Source organism: Aulonocara stuartgranti (genome assembly GCF_965226115.1).
Source record: "Aulonocara stuartgranti genome assembly, chromosome: 10".
Taxonomy (NCBI): domain Eukaryota; kingdom Metazoa; phylum Chordata; class Actinopteri; order Cichliformes; family Cichlidae; genus Aulonocara; species Aulonocara stuartgranti.
This window is the reverse complement of record NC_138946.1, coordinates 25,615,010-25,631,423: the sequence shown is the minus strand read 5'-3', so window position 1 is coordinate 25,631,423 and position 16,414 is coordinate 25,615,010. Positions and strand designations below refer to the sequence as shown.

General features: G+C 39.1%; 2 protein-coding genes across 3 annotated transcripts; one reads left to right on the top strand and one right to left on the bottom strand.

The window, feature by feature from the left end:
- LOC309716352 (T-box transcription factor TBX3-like) lies at positions 1-4,474 on the bottom strand. Of its 2 annotated transcripts, none has more exons than XM_082550097.1 (7): positions 3,789-4,474; positions 3,228-3,495; positions 2,924-3,070; positions 2,703-2,779; positions 2,465-2,625; positions 1,524-2,068; positions 1-676 (listed from the first exon to the last, which is right to left on the bottom strand). In XM_082550097.1, the coding sequence occupies exons 1-7, from the start codon at positions 4,112-4,114 to the stop codon at positions 362-364; spliced, it is 1,839 nt and encodes a 612-aa protein (XP_082406223.1). In that variant the 5' UTR covers positions 4,115-4,474; the 3' UTR covers positions 1-361. The 2 variants fall into 2 exon arrangements, with proteins under 2 accessions (XP_082406223.1, XP_082406224.1); XM_082550098.1 differs by having other exon boundaries at positions 370-676; positions 1,862-2,068.
- An 8,108-nt stretch (positions 4,475-12,582) lies between these two features.
- LOC309716092 (uncharacterized protein) lies at positions 12,583-15,516 on the top strand. Its single transcript, XM_082549691.1, has 2 exons — positions 12,583-12,589; positions 12,698-15,516. Exons 1-2 carry the CDS (start codon positions 12,587-12,589, stop codon positions 13,547-13,549), a joined length of 855 nt encoding a protein of 284 aa, XP_082405817.1. The 5' UTR covers positions 12,583-12,586; the 3' UTR covers positions 13,550-15,516.
- Positions 15,517-16,414: the final 898 nt, after the last annotated feature.

Here is a 16,414-nt window from a genome sequence, read left to right as displayed (position 1 = left end):
AACTATTTACACATTTACATAGAATAAAGCAGTAAAAATGTGTTTTTAGTTATGTTTAAAGCACATTACATCATATCATCCTCTAAAGAATTTCACCCCGGGCACCGACTTTTGCATAGCACATGTTCTGGAATTCCATTGAGTAGCTTTTAGTAGAATCTAGTACAATATTTATTTGAATCATTAAATTAAACATGCATATCCAAGTCTAGTATAATATACTGACTGTCATTGGACCACCAAGTCTGTCTTTATTAAATTTATGATAATATGATCGATTTAATGAGAAGCAAAAATATAGACTTTCTGCCAAAACATTTTAAATGATTGTCATATGTGACTTCACTTGTAGAATAGTCTATTATGGAGGATTTGGTTTATTAGGTCTTATGACTAGATAGCTGTTATTGTCAAACACCAGAGTTGACTCTCGCTCAGATTGTAAATATGATCTACCAGGCAGTCTGGATGTTAGCAGATTTTGGCTTGAGGTGATCGATGTGGGAATCTGATAAGGGCTGAATCGCACCCATGGTCGAGAGTTGCTGTAACGTTGGCTTCTGGAGTGCGACGAGGCTGCAGTGCAGAATGAAAGGGCTGGTGTGACTGAACCTGGTGCTGCCATGTAGCGGTATGGATATGAGAAAAGTCCTCCATAGGGTGATGGTGAAATCCCCTGCATTAAAAAGTAGAGTTGTTAAGATTTGTAGTACAGATCATGTCATCTTCCTTTATATAAACAGCTCTGTAAAATTAAACTTTATTAACCAGCAACTGAATACATCCGATTTGTTTTGTCTTTAACTCATATTATGGAGGAAATCCAAGGCATTAGGAAAGGAAGTCAGTAAAGGTAATCAATCCAGTCCCATTAAACAACAAGAGGATTGACACCTATGCTTTACTTTACACTGAAAATGACCTGCACACTATAAAGATCTCTAAGCCATTCATAAAGAATTCACAAAGGCTTATAATGAAGTACAACTACTCAAGTAATACATTCCAACTATTGTTTTACTTTATTCAGTAGTTGTTTAATGAAAAACTAGACATTCATTGTTTTTCATATTGTATATATTCATTTAATGCTTTTATATTTTGTTTCCACACATAATACACCAAATAGTGATCAAAGGTTTTTCTGTTTTTTAGTGGAAAATCGGTTTACAAAGAACCTTTGGGGTTTTTTTAATTATAACATGAAGGCTTGTAGGATTGCACAAACAGTAGGACGAAACATGAAGTAAGATCTAAAAGTATGTTCTCCAAATTACAAACAGAGCTTGCTATGAAACATATTGGCACGAAACATATAACGTATTTCAGCTTTACTCGCTGAGAGTTTCTTTAACTGTAAAAATTCTGCAGCTGCCCAGTGTGAAGTCCTTTGTTAGTGCTCAAAGACTTTAAAGATGCTACTGAAGTTAAGTAACTGTTACTGCTGTATACAGCACTTACAATTAAATGAATGGATGAAAATATATTCAATAACTTAATATAGTGAACCTGGGGAAGCGTACCTGAGATGCTAGCATTTGCTGTGACAGTTGACGTTTGAACGGAGCTGAAGAGGTGATGCTTTCAGAAAACAGGCTTCCATTTCTTAATTCATTTATACCAGATGAAGTGGGAAACATATTCTCCATAGCCATATTGGAAAAAACCTCTGGCTTCATTGATAGCTGTCCAGATTGAAATGACAAAGGTGTCCCAAGCCTACTAGAGAATTGGCTGTGTGCACTTGAGAAATCCAAAGTGGGTTGCTGACCAGCACTGAAGGATGATGCGCTCCATGACTGTAACATCATAGGCACGACCCCATCTTTGATTTCACTCATTTGCTCTTCTAAACCCATACCTATAGAATGTCTATCACGTGAAGCGCTGCTTGATGTTCTTGCTTTTGTTGCATCTTGTTTGTTCTTTCTGAGATCACACTTGTTCCACAGTATCTCTTCACTTCTCAGACTTAAACCCAATGTGTGTTCTCTCCTGGAGCAGCTGCCTTCAGCGTTGCAGTCATCTAGTGGATCAACGTCTGAATCACTGACAACGTTGGTCTCGTCTGTAAGGAAAAAAACAAACACTTGAAACATTTTTAACCATGAAGAAAACACTGTCAGACAGTGTGTCATGGAATACTTTGCAGTCAAATTGAATGAGCCATCATATTATTAACCCATGTTCTTTTGAAACACAGTTTAAAATGCTTTGTTAATTTTGCATCAAATAAATATTTTTTTAAAGTAAAAACAAAAGCAGATCCCCAAACTACAAACAGCAATTATTGGCTTGAGAATATGTCATTAAAAGGAAAACATGTACTAAAAACAAAAAAATATATATATGCAAGCTGTTTCAGTGTAGTGACTATGCAGTAGATCTTAAGTTAGATTATCACTTCATGAACACAGGTCAACAGTGGCTGCCTAATAACATAATGAACTCTAAATGAACCCACCTTGACAAGTTGATGTGGGCATCAGAGGGCTGCTTATTAGTTGTGGGGAATAAAAAGGCTCACTGGTACTGGGCTGCTCATAGGAATCATCAGAATCAGCAAAGTCCTGGTCTGCTTTGCTTTGGTTTCCATTCAGTGAAGAAATGTTTAACTGTTTATTTCTGGGGATCACAAATCGAGATTGCATGAGACCATGCACATATGGCCTAAAGATGTATTCTGTTTTCAAAATGTATACCTCTTTTCACGTCTCCCATTTCCTGTATCTCTGAATCCTTTGGCAAAGGGATTGTTGTCAATTTTTAGTTGTGTAATCTTGATGGAAAAGAAGGAAAGATCTGCAGATTAATCAATCCAAAGTTCATTGTGCAGTGACAAACAGGCACAACAGTAGTACACACTGTATAATCCATGTGGATATTTGTCATTTGTGTATGAGGGGCTAAAGGATGATGTTACCTTTTCATTTTGATAAGCAGTGACAGCGATGAATTCTGTCTCTGGGAAAACATAAGTCCGGAAGGTGCTATAAGGAAGCTTCATTATGTCATTCGCCTTCACAATATGAAATCTGGGTTGGTACTTGTGCATGGAATTCAAAATTGTCTGCAAATTAGAAAAATAGAGTTGGAATTACTGGTATTTGGGTAATTAATTACTACAACTACAACCATAATAAAAGCTTTAAAGCAGTGCACCCAGTCACCCAGCATAACCATGCGTAATGAGGAACAAAAGCAACTTTTCAGTGAGTGTTACTTACAAACCCATGGTTATCGGACATGTTATTGGTGAGTTTGAGTTTATGAAAGGCAACAGGCTTGCTCATCCATTGTTCTCCTGTAGACGGACTGTCCGGGTGGATGTACATGCGCTTTGGCATCTCTGGGTCAGCTTTTCCAGCCATCATCCAGCGGGAGTTGTGAAACTTGTAGCGACAGTCGTCGACAGCGACAATGTCCATCAGCAAGATGTACTTGGCTGTATCATTCAGCCCTTCTACTTGCACTTTGAAAGGGGGAAACATCCTCCTGATAGTTAATGAAGAAAAAAAGAAATTGTTGTATATGTCATAATTAACAGTGTTATTTTTGTTTTTCATCACTTTTTTCTCATAGAGCTTCTATTTGTCTATGGAGGTCCCCCCCCCTTGTGGCATTTTTTAAACTTCCGATCATCAGCAAAACTAGATTATTCGCTGTTTTTCCCCGTTAAAGCGTGAACATAGCATTTGTGCGCACTTTTACAGGCTATTTACAAATTTGAAACGACAAAGACACTACACAAATTCTCAGTAGACTACTTAAATGCGCATTGCACTTGCCTTCCTGATTTTGTGATAACCATTTCAGTTCCTATTTTGTGAAATTCACTCCACAAGTTCTTTGATTCCAGCGTAACTTTCGGGTCCTCGTCCAACCATTCTTCTGGCTCAAGTCTCTTCAAGGAACGTTGCTGAACGGCCTCATTTTGGCACCCCAGACCTGCGTGCAGCCCCGCGTCAGGGGGTGCCTGCTCTGACAGAGACTTGGAGAAGGACGCGGCGTCCGGAAAAGTCGGCGCGGCGGGAAAAGAAGGCTGTGCGCTGGTAAGGAAGGCTGACAAGGACAAGGCACCTGGTCCGCGAATTTGGAAAGGATAATAAGCCATGGGAACAATGGCGCCAACTGCATTTCTCAGCACAGCATCCGATCAGAAAAGTCCCAGCCAGCCCGCGCAGGTTGCAGGCGCATGGCGTACATCCAGACAGCAACTCCGATTTTAAAAGTTTATGAATTGTGTGGCATGATTGGTCTTACGAGGGAATGCAAAATTCCCCACTCTTAAAATACTGAGAAAGAGGTAAGAATCCGCTTGTAAATCGCAAACGGGGAGAGAGCAGCTGTGAACGCTGTGACTGCACAAGCTTGTTGAAAACAACTGGTACCGAGGATGAGAACAGAGGGAGGGAAAGAGACTGTGTTTGCGCTGTCACACGTCTGTTTTCCCTTGCACAAGGTACACTAACGAGCCAAATATTTTCGACAGGGCTTCGTTACACGTAGCTTACCAATTACCAAACACGCATAATGATAATAACAATAATAATAATGTAAAAATGTTCAAATATTCTATGATATGTCAAAAAAATAAAATAAAATTACAAATCAGCGCGTGTTACTGATAACAGAAATACATCATTTACACAGTTCAGGATGTCTGGAGTCACTTTACCTTCTTGAATAAACTAGTTACGAGACAGGAAAGCTCGAAAGTGGAAGTGTTGCACACACACACACACACACACACACACACACACACACACACACACACACACACACACAGAGAGAGAGAGAGAGAGAGAGAGAGAGAGAGAAACAGATTCCAAACGTGATGTTCAAAGGGTTTAAGTACTGTCTGGTGTGTTTTACTTTATTGAATTTATTGAATCAGCAGTCTTGTCACACCTACAAGCCAGTGGACACTATTTCAGTGATGAGGATGTACACATCCTGGATAGGGAGGAATGCCTTGAGCGGGGATTCGAGGAGGTCATTTATGTGAAAAGGGAAAGACCATCTCTAAATCAAGGAGGGGGGCTAAGGGTACATCTTTCTCCATCTTGCAATGCTGTGATTGCAGTCATTACCCAACTATCTGTGAATGTTACTCATGGCCATTGATCAATGGTCTTTGATCAGTGGTTGTTGATCAATGGTAATGACAATCTGCATATTAATGAAGAAAGAAGATATTTGCTTTCAGTTAAAATTATTTCAAAGGGGTACAAAACCACAGAGGCATGTTCATCTCAAAGAGGTTCACTCTTAAAGAGGTTCACCAACTCTGTCCAGTAAACAAGGTCTTTCCTAATCTTGTGGTTTAGCAGCATGAAATTAGCTTTGTGCAGGTCAAAGAAGGAGAGGGTAATTTGTATACCTGGTGAAGTAAAAAGTGACAGGGACTAGCTAAATGGATCAGAGCAGGTTGAAGTCCGGGATACATTAGGTCGAGGGCGTTGCCTCAGACTTAGAGTAATTAATCTCGTAAAGTGGAATTTCACCAAAGGACCAACTGTCCCAATAATAGAATCCTCAAGGTGGCTTAAATAAAGCAGAACATTTTCCATAGAGACGTTATGTATCAGTGAAGCTACCTCTATGCAATCACAAACAAGTAAATTCAAATGTTTTAGCCTGCACAGTGGGCCTGGAGCCATGACCCACCATGATTCGGGACACTTCAGGCCAGCTGTGATGAGTGGAGTAAGAGGGAGAGATGCAAGGCCTTTCAGTCCTGTCAAATGACTTATTGGTGTGGAAAGAGATTCTTGGATATACCTAAATCTGTTTTTTCTTTTAATTTGCAGAAAAGTGTACAGAAAAGAGACTAGAACAGAAAAGAATAATGATAATGAGACAATAATGATAAAATCAACAAACTGTTCTGTAAGTTACAGGTTTGTGCTGGATTTCTCAGTAATTAAAAAACAAAGGCCACCACAGAGGATTTTACAATCCACTCTGAGAAGAGGAAAAACTAAGTGTTGACAGTGTCTTTTAGTTGAATACAGCATTTTCTGAGATCCATCCAGAATACACAACGGGTATGACGCCAGTCTGTCGTAGGTCTAAAACAGAGAGAAAGACAACCATTCACACTCACATTCATACCTATGGGCAATTTAGAATCACTAATTAATGTAGCTCTACAAACTGCATGTCTTTGGACTGTGGGTGGAAGGCAGAGTACCCAGAGAGAAACTATGCAAAGTAGCAGAGAGAACATGCAAACTCCACAAGAAGCGCCAGATGGTGTATTCAAATCCAGGACCTTCTTGCTGTGTGGCTCAATTTTGGTTACTAGAAACTTGATGCAGTTCTCAACTATCTCCTAGTTTGGGAGCCTTAAGTATTGTTAAGCCCAGAAAAAACTGATGATTCCTCTTTTTATGTGGGATGAAGGCTCTTCCCAAAATCTACCGTCATACCAAAATCCATCTTAATCAGGCTGAAAATAGAAATCAAGTCCCACTGGTTATTGATATGGTTTATATAACATAGGATTTGTGTGACGTATAATGTGAATGACTTGTGAATATACCCACTTACTTCTGACACAGACACTTTGTAACCCTAATGCGCAGTAATTAATTTTAGGTTACATTAACCCATTTACAGGGGTGCTTCAAGCACAGACTCTGGGATTCCAACTTAATCTAATGATCTTAAACTAGAGACACAAACAGGTATAAAGAGAGGCCAAGTTATTGTTTTTGCTGTAGAGGCTATAAATGTTTTGCCCACAAATTTAATTAAAGCCTAACAGACATATGCTAACAGACAACTATTTTAGTCTCACGAACCTCTACATCAAAGTGGCAGTAGCTGCGAAATCTCTAATGGGCACTATAAAAAGCTTGTTCATTCAATAGAATTAAGAATTAATTTTACTTTCTACACAAATTAAATGAGTGGCATGGCAGGAAGACTTCTTATGTTAGAATTCCTAGCAGAATTGACTCCCTGTTGAGGCACTGTCACACCATTTTGTTTATTTAGACTTGATTAGCAGTAAGCTCTGCTTTCCTACAAATTCATTTAGGGGGCTTTCAGAGAGACTTTCAGCCTAACTAGCAAATTACTACTACAGTGGACTATTTTTAATCCTGAGAATTTCATTTATGATTTGGCTTTCTCACTTTGGTGTTACATCAAAGACATCACTAGTTTTATATTACACTAAACTGTCCACTTTGTTTTAGTCTGGAATTGAATTGCCTTTAAAATCTTCTACAGAGAAGCTTATATTTGTAGCTCTTAGTTGTTCTTTGGAGTTCTAGACCAGCAAATTGACGAAACGTCTGCTTTATGGAGGTGCTCACACAATCAAGTGATTAGCAGCACCTGGCTGCTACTTACCTACTTAATTTCTATTGAAGCCTTAAGAGTGTGCTTTGTTTTTCATAGGACTGTATAACATTTCATTGCATAATGTTGCATCAGTGTCCATGCAGCTATTATGTGTTAAGGTTAAGCATGGTCCTCCCTTTACTGATGGGTAAACATGTCTTAGGTGTGTCAAAAACAAGCAAGCACTGGCCACTTTAAATAACCCTTATCCGGCTGCACAGCTTGACAGTGTAAATCTAACACACAGCAGTGATTGGCTCATTGATGGCCTTTCTATGGCACTGAAGTAACTGGTTTTTAATTGAGAAACCACTGTTTTACTGTCACAACTCTGAAAATTGGAGGGCAGTGCATTTCCAGAGTGAAACGAACTACACTCGAATTCTCATCTTAGATAAAAATATAACTTATGATAATGATACTTCAGGGTTGTATAGTCAAAAACAGGTCATATTTGAGCAAGTTACAAAGGGCTGGTCCTTTTTGCATTCTGGAGTTTTCGTGTTGCCTTGCTGTGTTAACTTGGCTGTTAAATCATTAACCCCTCATCTCGTCAAGCCTGCCACTCTTGTGCATTTTCTGGGATCCGTAAGTGTCACAAATCCCATAAGAGGAAGACAGCAGAAGGCTAGAGCTGTATTTTAACTTATCTCTATTCTGCTTCAGGTTGGTCCAACCTTATCTTCCAGTTCTTTTAGAACTCTTAGTGTGATCTGTGTAAAATATTTTCAACTGTTTCTCCATGTGTGTGTTTTTTAAATTTGATTATTTTTGTTGTTGTGTTGTTTTGTCTCTAAAGCAGGGAACTTTCATAGCTACATAAGCTTCCCTATGTGCTTATGACAGAGGTAGATGGAACCTGACAGGACAAGAGGTCGCAACGGTACTCAATATTACATGACAATGCTGTGCGGTACCCAAGTGCTTAGAATAGCTACAGTGTTGCAGCCTCTGATTGTTCTGTACATTTGGCAATATTAATGCATTTAATTGTTGTACATTTAGACGTTATTAGTGACTTACAGAGCCTGCGTTGACAGAATTTGTACAAATACAACAATATGACAAAGGAAGTGTTAGCTAAAAAAAAACTGCAGACGTGCAAAAACTCCCAACGAAGAGGTTCAAACCCTTACCGTGACCAGATATGTATTTTTGGTCAGTTTTATGATCATCATTTATATATCCACAATTGGGTAGCTCTTAAAGAAGTCCAGACACTTTTCTTTCCAAGATCATTCGACTAACTCTATGGTCTACTTTCCAGGTTAATAAATGCTGGTTTATAGTATACTAGTATACAGTATATAAGTGACAGCATGAGTGAAAGTGGGAACTGGTGGGTTGGTAAACCTACAATCATGTGTAGGACTGGATGAAATAACTCACTTAGAAACAGCATCAGTGTTTTTACTAATAATGTATTACACAAAATCCTCGCTTTTTTGTAAGTATTGTGTTAAATTACTTATTTACTCCCTGTAGAAGGTAATTTGTTACGTTATTTTTGAGGTAATTGCAACACGGCCTGAGATGCACTGTCATATAATATCAATTAACAATACAACCAAAGGAAAGTCAAATATATTAACACAAATCTCTAATGGGAACACACAAGTGTTAAAGACAAAAAAGCTTGACAGTAAAGTTGGTGAAATTCAGTCCAAAGCGCACTTCACAGTAAAATGTTCAGATTCTACTGTGGAAACAGGTAGAAGCAGAATGGAGGCTAATGCTACAAGACTGCCTCGTAATCACTGCTTTTGTGATGCCTGTTTGTGATGCCTTCTTAGCTAGGCAGACAACATCTGCATACATAAACCTATGATAGACTCTGGGTGAGTTACAGTGTTAAGAGTGTAAAAGAGCATCGGATGACACTGATTTCAACAGGTAATATCTCTATGGCATTACCTCAAAGCAGTGCATATAAAAAAGAAACTGGTTAAACAGCATAACAAATGCAATGACCTATTAATAGATGGTGTCAGACTTGCATTCAGGGTTGTCTCAGTCCTCGTCAACCCCTGATCTACAGAATATTTACCTCTGACAGAAATAGGAATATGTAAAATAGCTAAATGAATTGAGGAAAGGGTGCACTGAATGCAAACACCAGCTCTATAGTTCTATTTATGTCATTAGTTCCATTATTTTCTGTTTTAAGTTGGAGGTCCAAGTAATATTTGGTTATTCTTAAGCCTTTCATAAATGTTTTTGGATCAGCATTCTGCTACCAAACAGGAGGAAAAGATTAGGGTCGTGAGGAATTAGGGGTCTTTTTTCTACCTTTGTGAGGGATTTTCTGTCAGACCTTATTATTGACTGGTTGGGGTGAGAGAAGGAAGACAGCATAGAAGACATGCTGTGGAAGAGAAACAGAGATTAATAACAAGTATGATTTAATGCAGAGAGGTCTATTAACACACAGTGAGTGAAAAAGGTGACTAAAAAGGAAAAACTCAATGCATCATGGGAGTCCCCCAGCAGCCTACACCTATTGCAGCATAACTAAGGGAGGATTCAGGGTCACCTGATCCAGCCCTAACTATATGCTTTAGCAAAAAGGAAAGTTTTAAGCCTAATTTTAAAAGTAGAGATAGTGTCTGTCTCCCGAATCCAAACTGGAAGCTGGTTCCACAGAAGAGTGGCCTGAAAACTGAAGGCTCTCCCTCCCATTCTACTTTTAAATACTCTAGGAACAACAAGTAAGCCTGCAGTGTGAGAGCGAAGAGCTCTAATGGGTTGATATGGTGCTACAAAGTCATTAAGATAAGATGGGGCCTGATTATTTAACACCTTGTATGTGAGGAGCAGGATTTTGAATTCAATTCTGGATTTAAAATGGATCCAATGAAGGGAAGCCAATACAGGACAAATATTGCGCAATGGAAGAAAGCAGTCCTACGTATTTGTTTAATATGTGCATTGAAGGACATATCCTGGTCAAAAATGACTCCAAGGTTCCTCACAGTGTTACTGGAGGCCACAGTAATGCCATCCAGACTATTTTTACATGGCAAAAATACTCTGCACTCTACCAAGTTTACCATGGCAATTTATCATAACAAAAAGTGAAATGATTATGACCTCATTAAAGTCATAGACTGGAACAAAGTGTATGTGTGTATAAAATATTAGGTATAATATTAAGTAACTGGTAGATTATAGACATATTTATTAATGCATGCTTTGTTCTTTATCAATATTTTTACTGCACTAAAGTTCTAGTACCATGTAGGAGACATTATTTACACCTCTCATAGCTACTTTACTAAATGTTAAATCTGTATTGTTTATCTGGGAGCGTGTAACTCAGGCTAAGGCTGTCTGTCTGCCCTAGCCATATTAGTAGATGAGCAGATGGCATTGGTCCAAGCAGGGGCACAGGGGCATGAAAATCTCCACTATAACCTCCAGTTTAGCCAGGTCGGTTAAATGGAGCCAATATAGGAAAATTTAGTCTGAGCTTCTCTTTTGTATTTGTTCATTTCTGAATTTTTATATGAATTCTAATTCTATTTCTCCTTTACTGAATATAAGAAATATTGCTAAGGCAAACTTTTGTTTTACAAGTAGGCCACGAATACAGAACCTTTTGTGCTATCTGCTCAAAGCTGATTTAAATCCGTAAAGTTGGCCTGTTTTTAATCCAGTTAACAAAACTGGATTCACCCCATGGTGAGTGACGAGAAAATTCTGACTTACCCCTCCCAGATCTGGCCTGCATATATGTTAGAATAAAACCCTGCTAGTAGCATGGAAGTCAAAATCACAGTTGAAGAAAAAAGAAATCTATATGCTTCTTTACATATTGCCTTGTTTGCGTGCTGCTGTGTGTATTTATGTAATAAAGGTATGCATAAAGTTACCATCTGTGCAATAGGAAGGGATTATAGTGAGCCAGAAAAGTCTGGGACTGCATTCTGGCCCCATGTTTGGTTAGTGACACAATAATGTCAAGGGAGTTCATTTTGTGTGTTTGTGTGTGTGTGTGTGTGTGTGTGTGTGTGTGTGTGTGTGTGTGTTTGTGTGTGTGTGTGTGTGTGTGTGTGTGTGTGTGTGTGTGTGTGCGCGCGCGCCTATGGGTGACAAAACTGAACCAGTGTCATCATTTGGGGATGGGTCGATCAGATGTCAGGTGACTAAGTGGGTGAGCCGAGTCAAACGCTTGTCCTTACATTTCCTTGAATTTCAATTTAACCCTTTAAGACCTACCATAGAACCAAGTCCGCCAGAGCTTATATTATATTTTTACATGCTGTAGTGCGATTTTTGGGAGCATTTCAAGTTGCTGTACACCAATACAACCATTATAGGCCAAATTTTAATAATATGTATGCATTAAGAGCATAGTAATTACATAAATTGCAAAAAAGTGCAATAAACTACAAAAAAATTGAAAATCATTTTGGTTTTTTTAACATATATTTCTAGTTAGAGAAATTTAAAAGGCTTATCCCTCAAAACTGTAAATACAAAAACGTTGCACAAAATAGTTTCCCACCACAGGAAATTTATTTTGAGTGTCTTCATAGTTTTATTTTTGAAATTCACCAATTTTTATATACTGCAGGAAAAATGAAAATAAGTATTATAATGCAAATTTGCAAAAAAAAAAAAAAAAAGCATGTGCATCAAAATAAACTATTTCCAGCAGGGCAATTTGACTTCTAAGCATCCCAGAAATGACACAGAAAGTCATAAAGTCAAACATAACTTTAAAAAACACCAGTATAGCCTTACAAGGCCCTGATGGTAAAAAAACCCTACATTTTCGCAAAAGTGACGCCACTTCCGGTTTCGGGCAGGTCATTGCGGATATGCGATAGTTCGCGCTCATGGACGTAGGGAGTGTTATGAAGACCTGATCGGATCGGCAAAGCCTGTTTCTGGAATATTATGTTTTTGTTGCTGCAAGCGCTTTTTATGCAATTTTTTGCAAAGCTATATGTGGAAGGAAACCGTGACCTAGGACAAGCTGATGGCATAAGACGCAAGTACAACTCCTCCGGTTTCATATGCAAAAAAATTATTGCGCTAGCTTACATGGTTGCACTGCTACCGGGATTTAAAATTAGTTACGCAAAACGGCCTGCTCCGAACGGCTTAATTTGCTAATCTCTCTCTAGGCTTACCCACTAAAGTATCTTAAGGTATTGACGGACGGAAGTGAGGTAAGTGACGGAAGTGATGTTGTAGGTGACGTCAGACGCCGGAGAAAAAGCAAATGGTAGCATAGAGTTTAACAAAGGTTTTCCAAGCTTCAGTATTACCAAATATACTAATCAATTGTCATATAACTAACAACATCTGTTTTATCATCTCTAACACCCTGGAGGACAACGGGGAGAGTTTAGACGCTCTCCAAGATTACATCGACCGCTGTTTTCAAGATTTAGTAATGCATAAGGCCCAGAGTGCATCTTCCCCGGCCAAAATCGAGACGCCGTCATCGAAGAGAAGTCGCCAGGCAGACTCCCCCGGTACAACATCGCCTGCCGGCAAAGACATCGCAGAAATCCTGGAGTCAATCGACAAGCGATTGTCCAGTTTCGATGCGAGGCTGTCCCTGGTGGAGATCTTACACCGGGAATTTAAATCTCTGAGAGAATCCCTGGAATTCAGCCAGCGGCAGGTGGAAACGCTTGCCGCTGAAAATGCCACGCTACGGGAGTCGGTTAAATCTCTCACCGATAACGTGACCCAGCTAAACATTGAAAATAAAAAAATAAAAGAGTCCGTTATCGATCTACAAGCCCGTAGCATGAGAGATAATCTTGTGTTTTCTGGTATTCCAGAAACTGCCGGAGAGGACGCAGAGGCAACGGTGAAAAGCTTCATTAAAATCCACCTGAAGCTGCCGGAGGACACCGTAAAGAACATCGACTTCGATAGAGTACATCGCTTGGGGGGCGCGCGGTCGCGGACCGGGAGACCACGGCCTATTGTGGCCAAATTCAGTCAATTCAAACAGAAGGAACAGGTGAAGAGTCGCGGCAGAGAGCTGAAAGGAACGGACTTCAGCGTGAACGACCAGTTCCCCAAAGAGATCCTGGAACGACGCAAGGTCCTGTTCCCAGTTCGACGTAGCTTTATCCAGAAAGGCTCCCGTGCTGTCATCGCTGTGGACCGGCTCTACGTGGACGGACAGCTGTACCGCGACCCCGGCACCACACCGTGGTTATACTGACTGCACTCCAGATAAGAACCCGCTACACTCTTTTCTTATTCATTCACACTTTCTCCTTTAAAATGTGTTTAACCTAGTAATATCAGTAGGATGTCATAGCAGATATAACACCGTCACCCTCCGTCATTGCTTTAATTGGAATGTTTCCGTTTCGTTTCCTTTTTTTTGTTGTCGCTCACAGTTCATGTGGTTTCTTTCTTTCTCTTGTCTTTCACTGCTGTGGTCACCTACTTCCCCACTCACCTACAAACAACACCCTCTATTTCTCCATATTTTCACAACACGATCACGCAAACACATCAGCTCAACGGCAGCACATTCACAACAGCCTCACAGCACGCACAGACTTGCAGGACACATAAGCAAGCCACGCTTGTTCATATTAGTGAATATTCACACACATAGTCAGACTTATGGAGTCTCTCACCACACTTCTTTTTCTCTTTCTATTTACAAACAAGGGATGTTTCCATATTCTCTCCACCTGTCTAAACGAAACACCCAGCATACATCATTAAACATACACGCACAATTAAGGGCATGCTGAGGTTTGTCACATGGAATGTAAATGGAGCTGGCACCAGAGGAAAGAGGTTAAAAATATTTAACCAGCTTAAAAAACTACAGGCAGATGTTGTTTTATTACAAGAAACTCACAAACCTGTCACAGGTTTAAATGAACTTAAAACACCTGAGTTTCCTAACGTGTTTGCAGCCGGTTATAATTCTAGACAACGGGGAGTAGCAATTTTAATACATAAAAATGTTAATTTTACAGTACTCGATACAGTTATAGATCCAGAGGGTAGATTTCTAATTATTAAACTATCAATATTGAACAAAAAACTATGTATTGTTAGTATATATGGTCCAAATGTTGATGAACCCTCATTCTTCCACGGTTTTTTTAGTGCACTCTCTGAACACCTTGATTGCACACTCATTCTTGGCGGTGACCTCAACCTTGGACTAAATGAAGAAATGGATAGGCTCAACACAACAGGAACTCAGCGTAATTGGCAGTCCACAAATATAATCAAACAGTATATGAACGACTTTGGTCTTTGCGATGCATGGCGCTCTCTTCACCCCACCAGTAAGGAATATACTTTTTTCTCGCATGTTCATCACTCTTACTCTCGTCTGGATTATTTTCTGGTCAGCAGCTCACTGCTGTGTGACATTTCAGACACTGAGATTCATCCTATAGCTGTCAGCGATCATGCTCCTGTATCTTTAACACTAATGCACAAGAATAATACTACGCCAAGTAAAAACTGGAGATTTAATATATCACTACTTAAAGATGAAGACTTTATTAAATACTTTAAAAAGGAATGGACTTCATATTTAGACTTTAATGACACTCCCGGAATATCTGCTTCTGTTCTATGGGAAGCAGGGAAAGCTGTGATGAGAGGTAAAATAATTTCTTTCTCATCACACAAAAAGAAAGAAGAAAACAAAAATATTCAGGAATTAGAAAAAAACATCAAATCACTAGAAGAAGCCTACGCGTCCCACCAAGATCAGGAAACATTGAACAAAATATGCAAAACAAAACTAGAATTAAATGAAACTATTAATAAAAAAACACAATTCCTTATACAAAGACTTCGCTTGCAGAATTTTGAACACAGTAACAAATCAGGTCGATTTCTAGCTAACCAGCTAAAAATAAATAAAGAAAAAACAACTATATGTGCTGCTAAAGATTTATCGGGGAACACAATATATGATCCTGGAAGAATAAACAACATTTTTAGGGATTTCTATGAAACTTTATACTCACCACAAATAAACCCATCTAAAAATGAAATTGATCTGTTTCTTGACAACGTAACTCTTCCAAAATTACTAGACAGTCAAGCAATGGAATTGGATTCGCCACTGACGCCAAGTGAACTCCAGGAAGCCCTGATAAGTATGCCCAATAATAAGGCTCCAGGTCCAGACGGCTTCCCTGCAGAATTCCACAAAGAATTCTGGACAATTTTGGCACCAGTATTCCACAGCATGTTGCAGGAAATCGAGGAAAAGGGCAGACTACCACCAAATATGAATTCTGCCAACATTAGTCTCCTGCTAAAACCAGGCAAAGACCCTTTATTTCCCTCAAGCTATCGTCCAATTTCTCTTTTAAATGTAGACCTTAAAATAATCTGCAAAGCTCTCTCAAAGAGATTAGAGAAAATGACCCCCCTCTTAATTCATCCTGACCAAACTGGTTTCATAAAAGGTCGGCACTCCTCAACAAACACTCGTAGATTACTTAATTTAATAGACTACTCATACGATAAAAACATCGAAGCCATAATATTATCTCTAGATGCAGAAAAAGCATTTGACAGAGTTAACTGGAAATTTTTATTCGCAACTTTACACAAATTTGGTTTTGGAAACTCTTTCATAAACTGGATAAGAATATTATACAATTCCCCAACGGCTCGTATCAGAACAAATGACCAGACATCCTCCAGCTTCTGTCTCCTGAGGGGCACCAGACAGGGATGCCCACTCTCCCCCTCACTTTTTGCAATTTTTATCGAACCTCTAGCAGCAGCATTTAGACAGGCTACAACAATTAAGGGCATAAAATGTAAGAACATAGAACATAAAATCAGTCTCTATGCGGATGATGTGTTGCTTTTTCTGCAAAACACACAAACCAACCTCTCTGAGGTAATTACTTTAATAAACTGGTTTTCAAGAATTTCAGATTATTCAATTAACTGGCCAAAATCTACAGTTCTCCCCATTAACTGCTCCTTCCATAATTCTTCCTCTGCCCCACTGCAATCCGGAAATATTAAATATTTAGGTATTAATGTTTCTCCTAAGCTTTCAGACTTAACTAAACTAAAC

What these genes read in the sequence shown, in the direction of transcription:
- LOC309716352 (XM_082550097.1), bottom strand. Translation starts at nt 4,114, where the DNA reads ATGGCTTATTATCCTTTCCAAATTCGCGGACCAGGTGCCTTGTCCTTG. An exon ending in AATGGGAGACGTGAAAAGAG is followed by an intron (nt 2,626 to 2,702) that starts GTATACATTTTG and finishes TGTGATCCCCAG; the next exon opens with AAATAAACAGTTAAACATTT. An exon ending in GCCCACATCAACTTGTCAAG is followed by an intron (nt 2,069 to 2,464) that starts GTGGGTTCATTT and finishes TTTTCCTTACAG; the next exon opens with ACGAGACCAACGTTGTCAGT.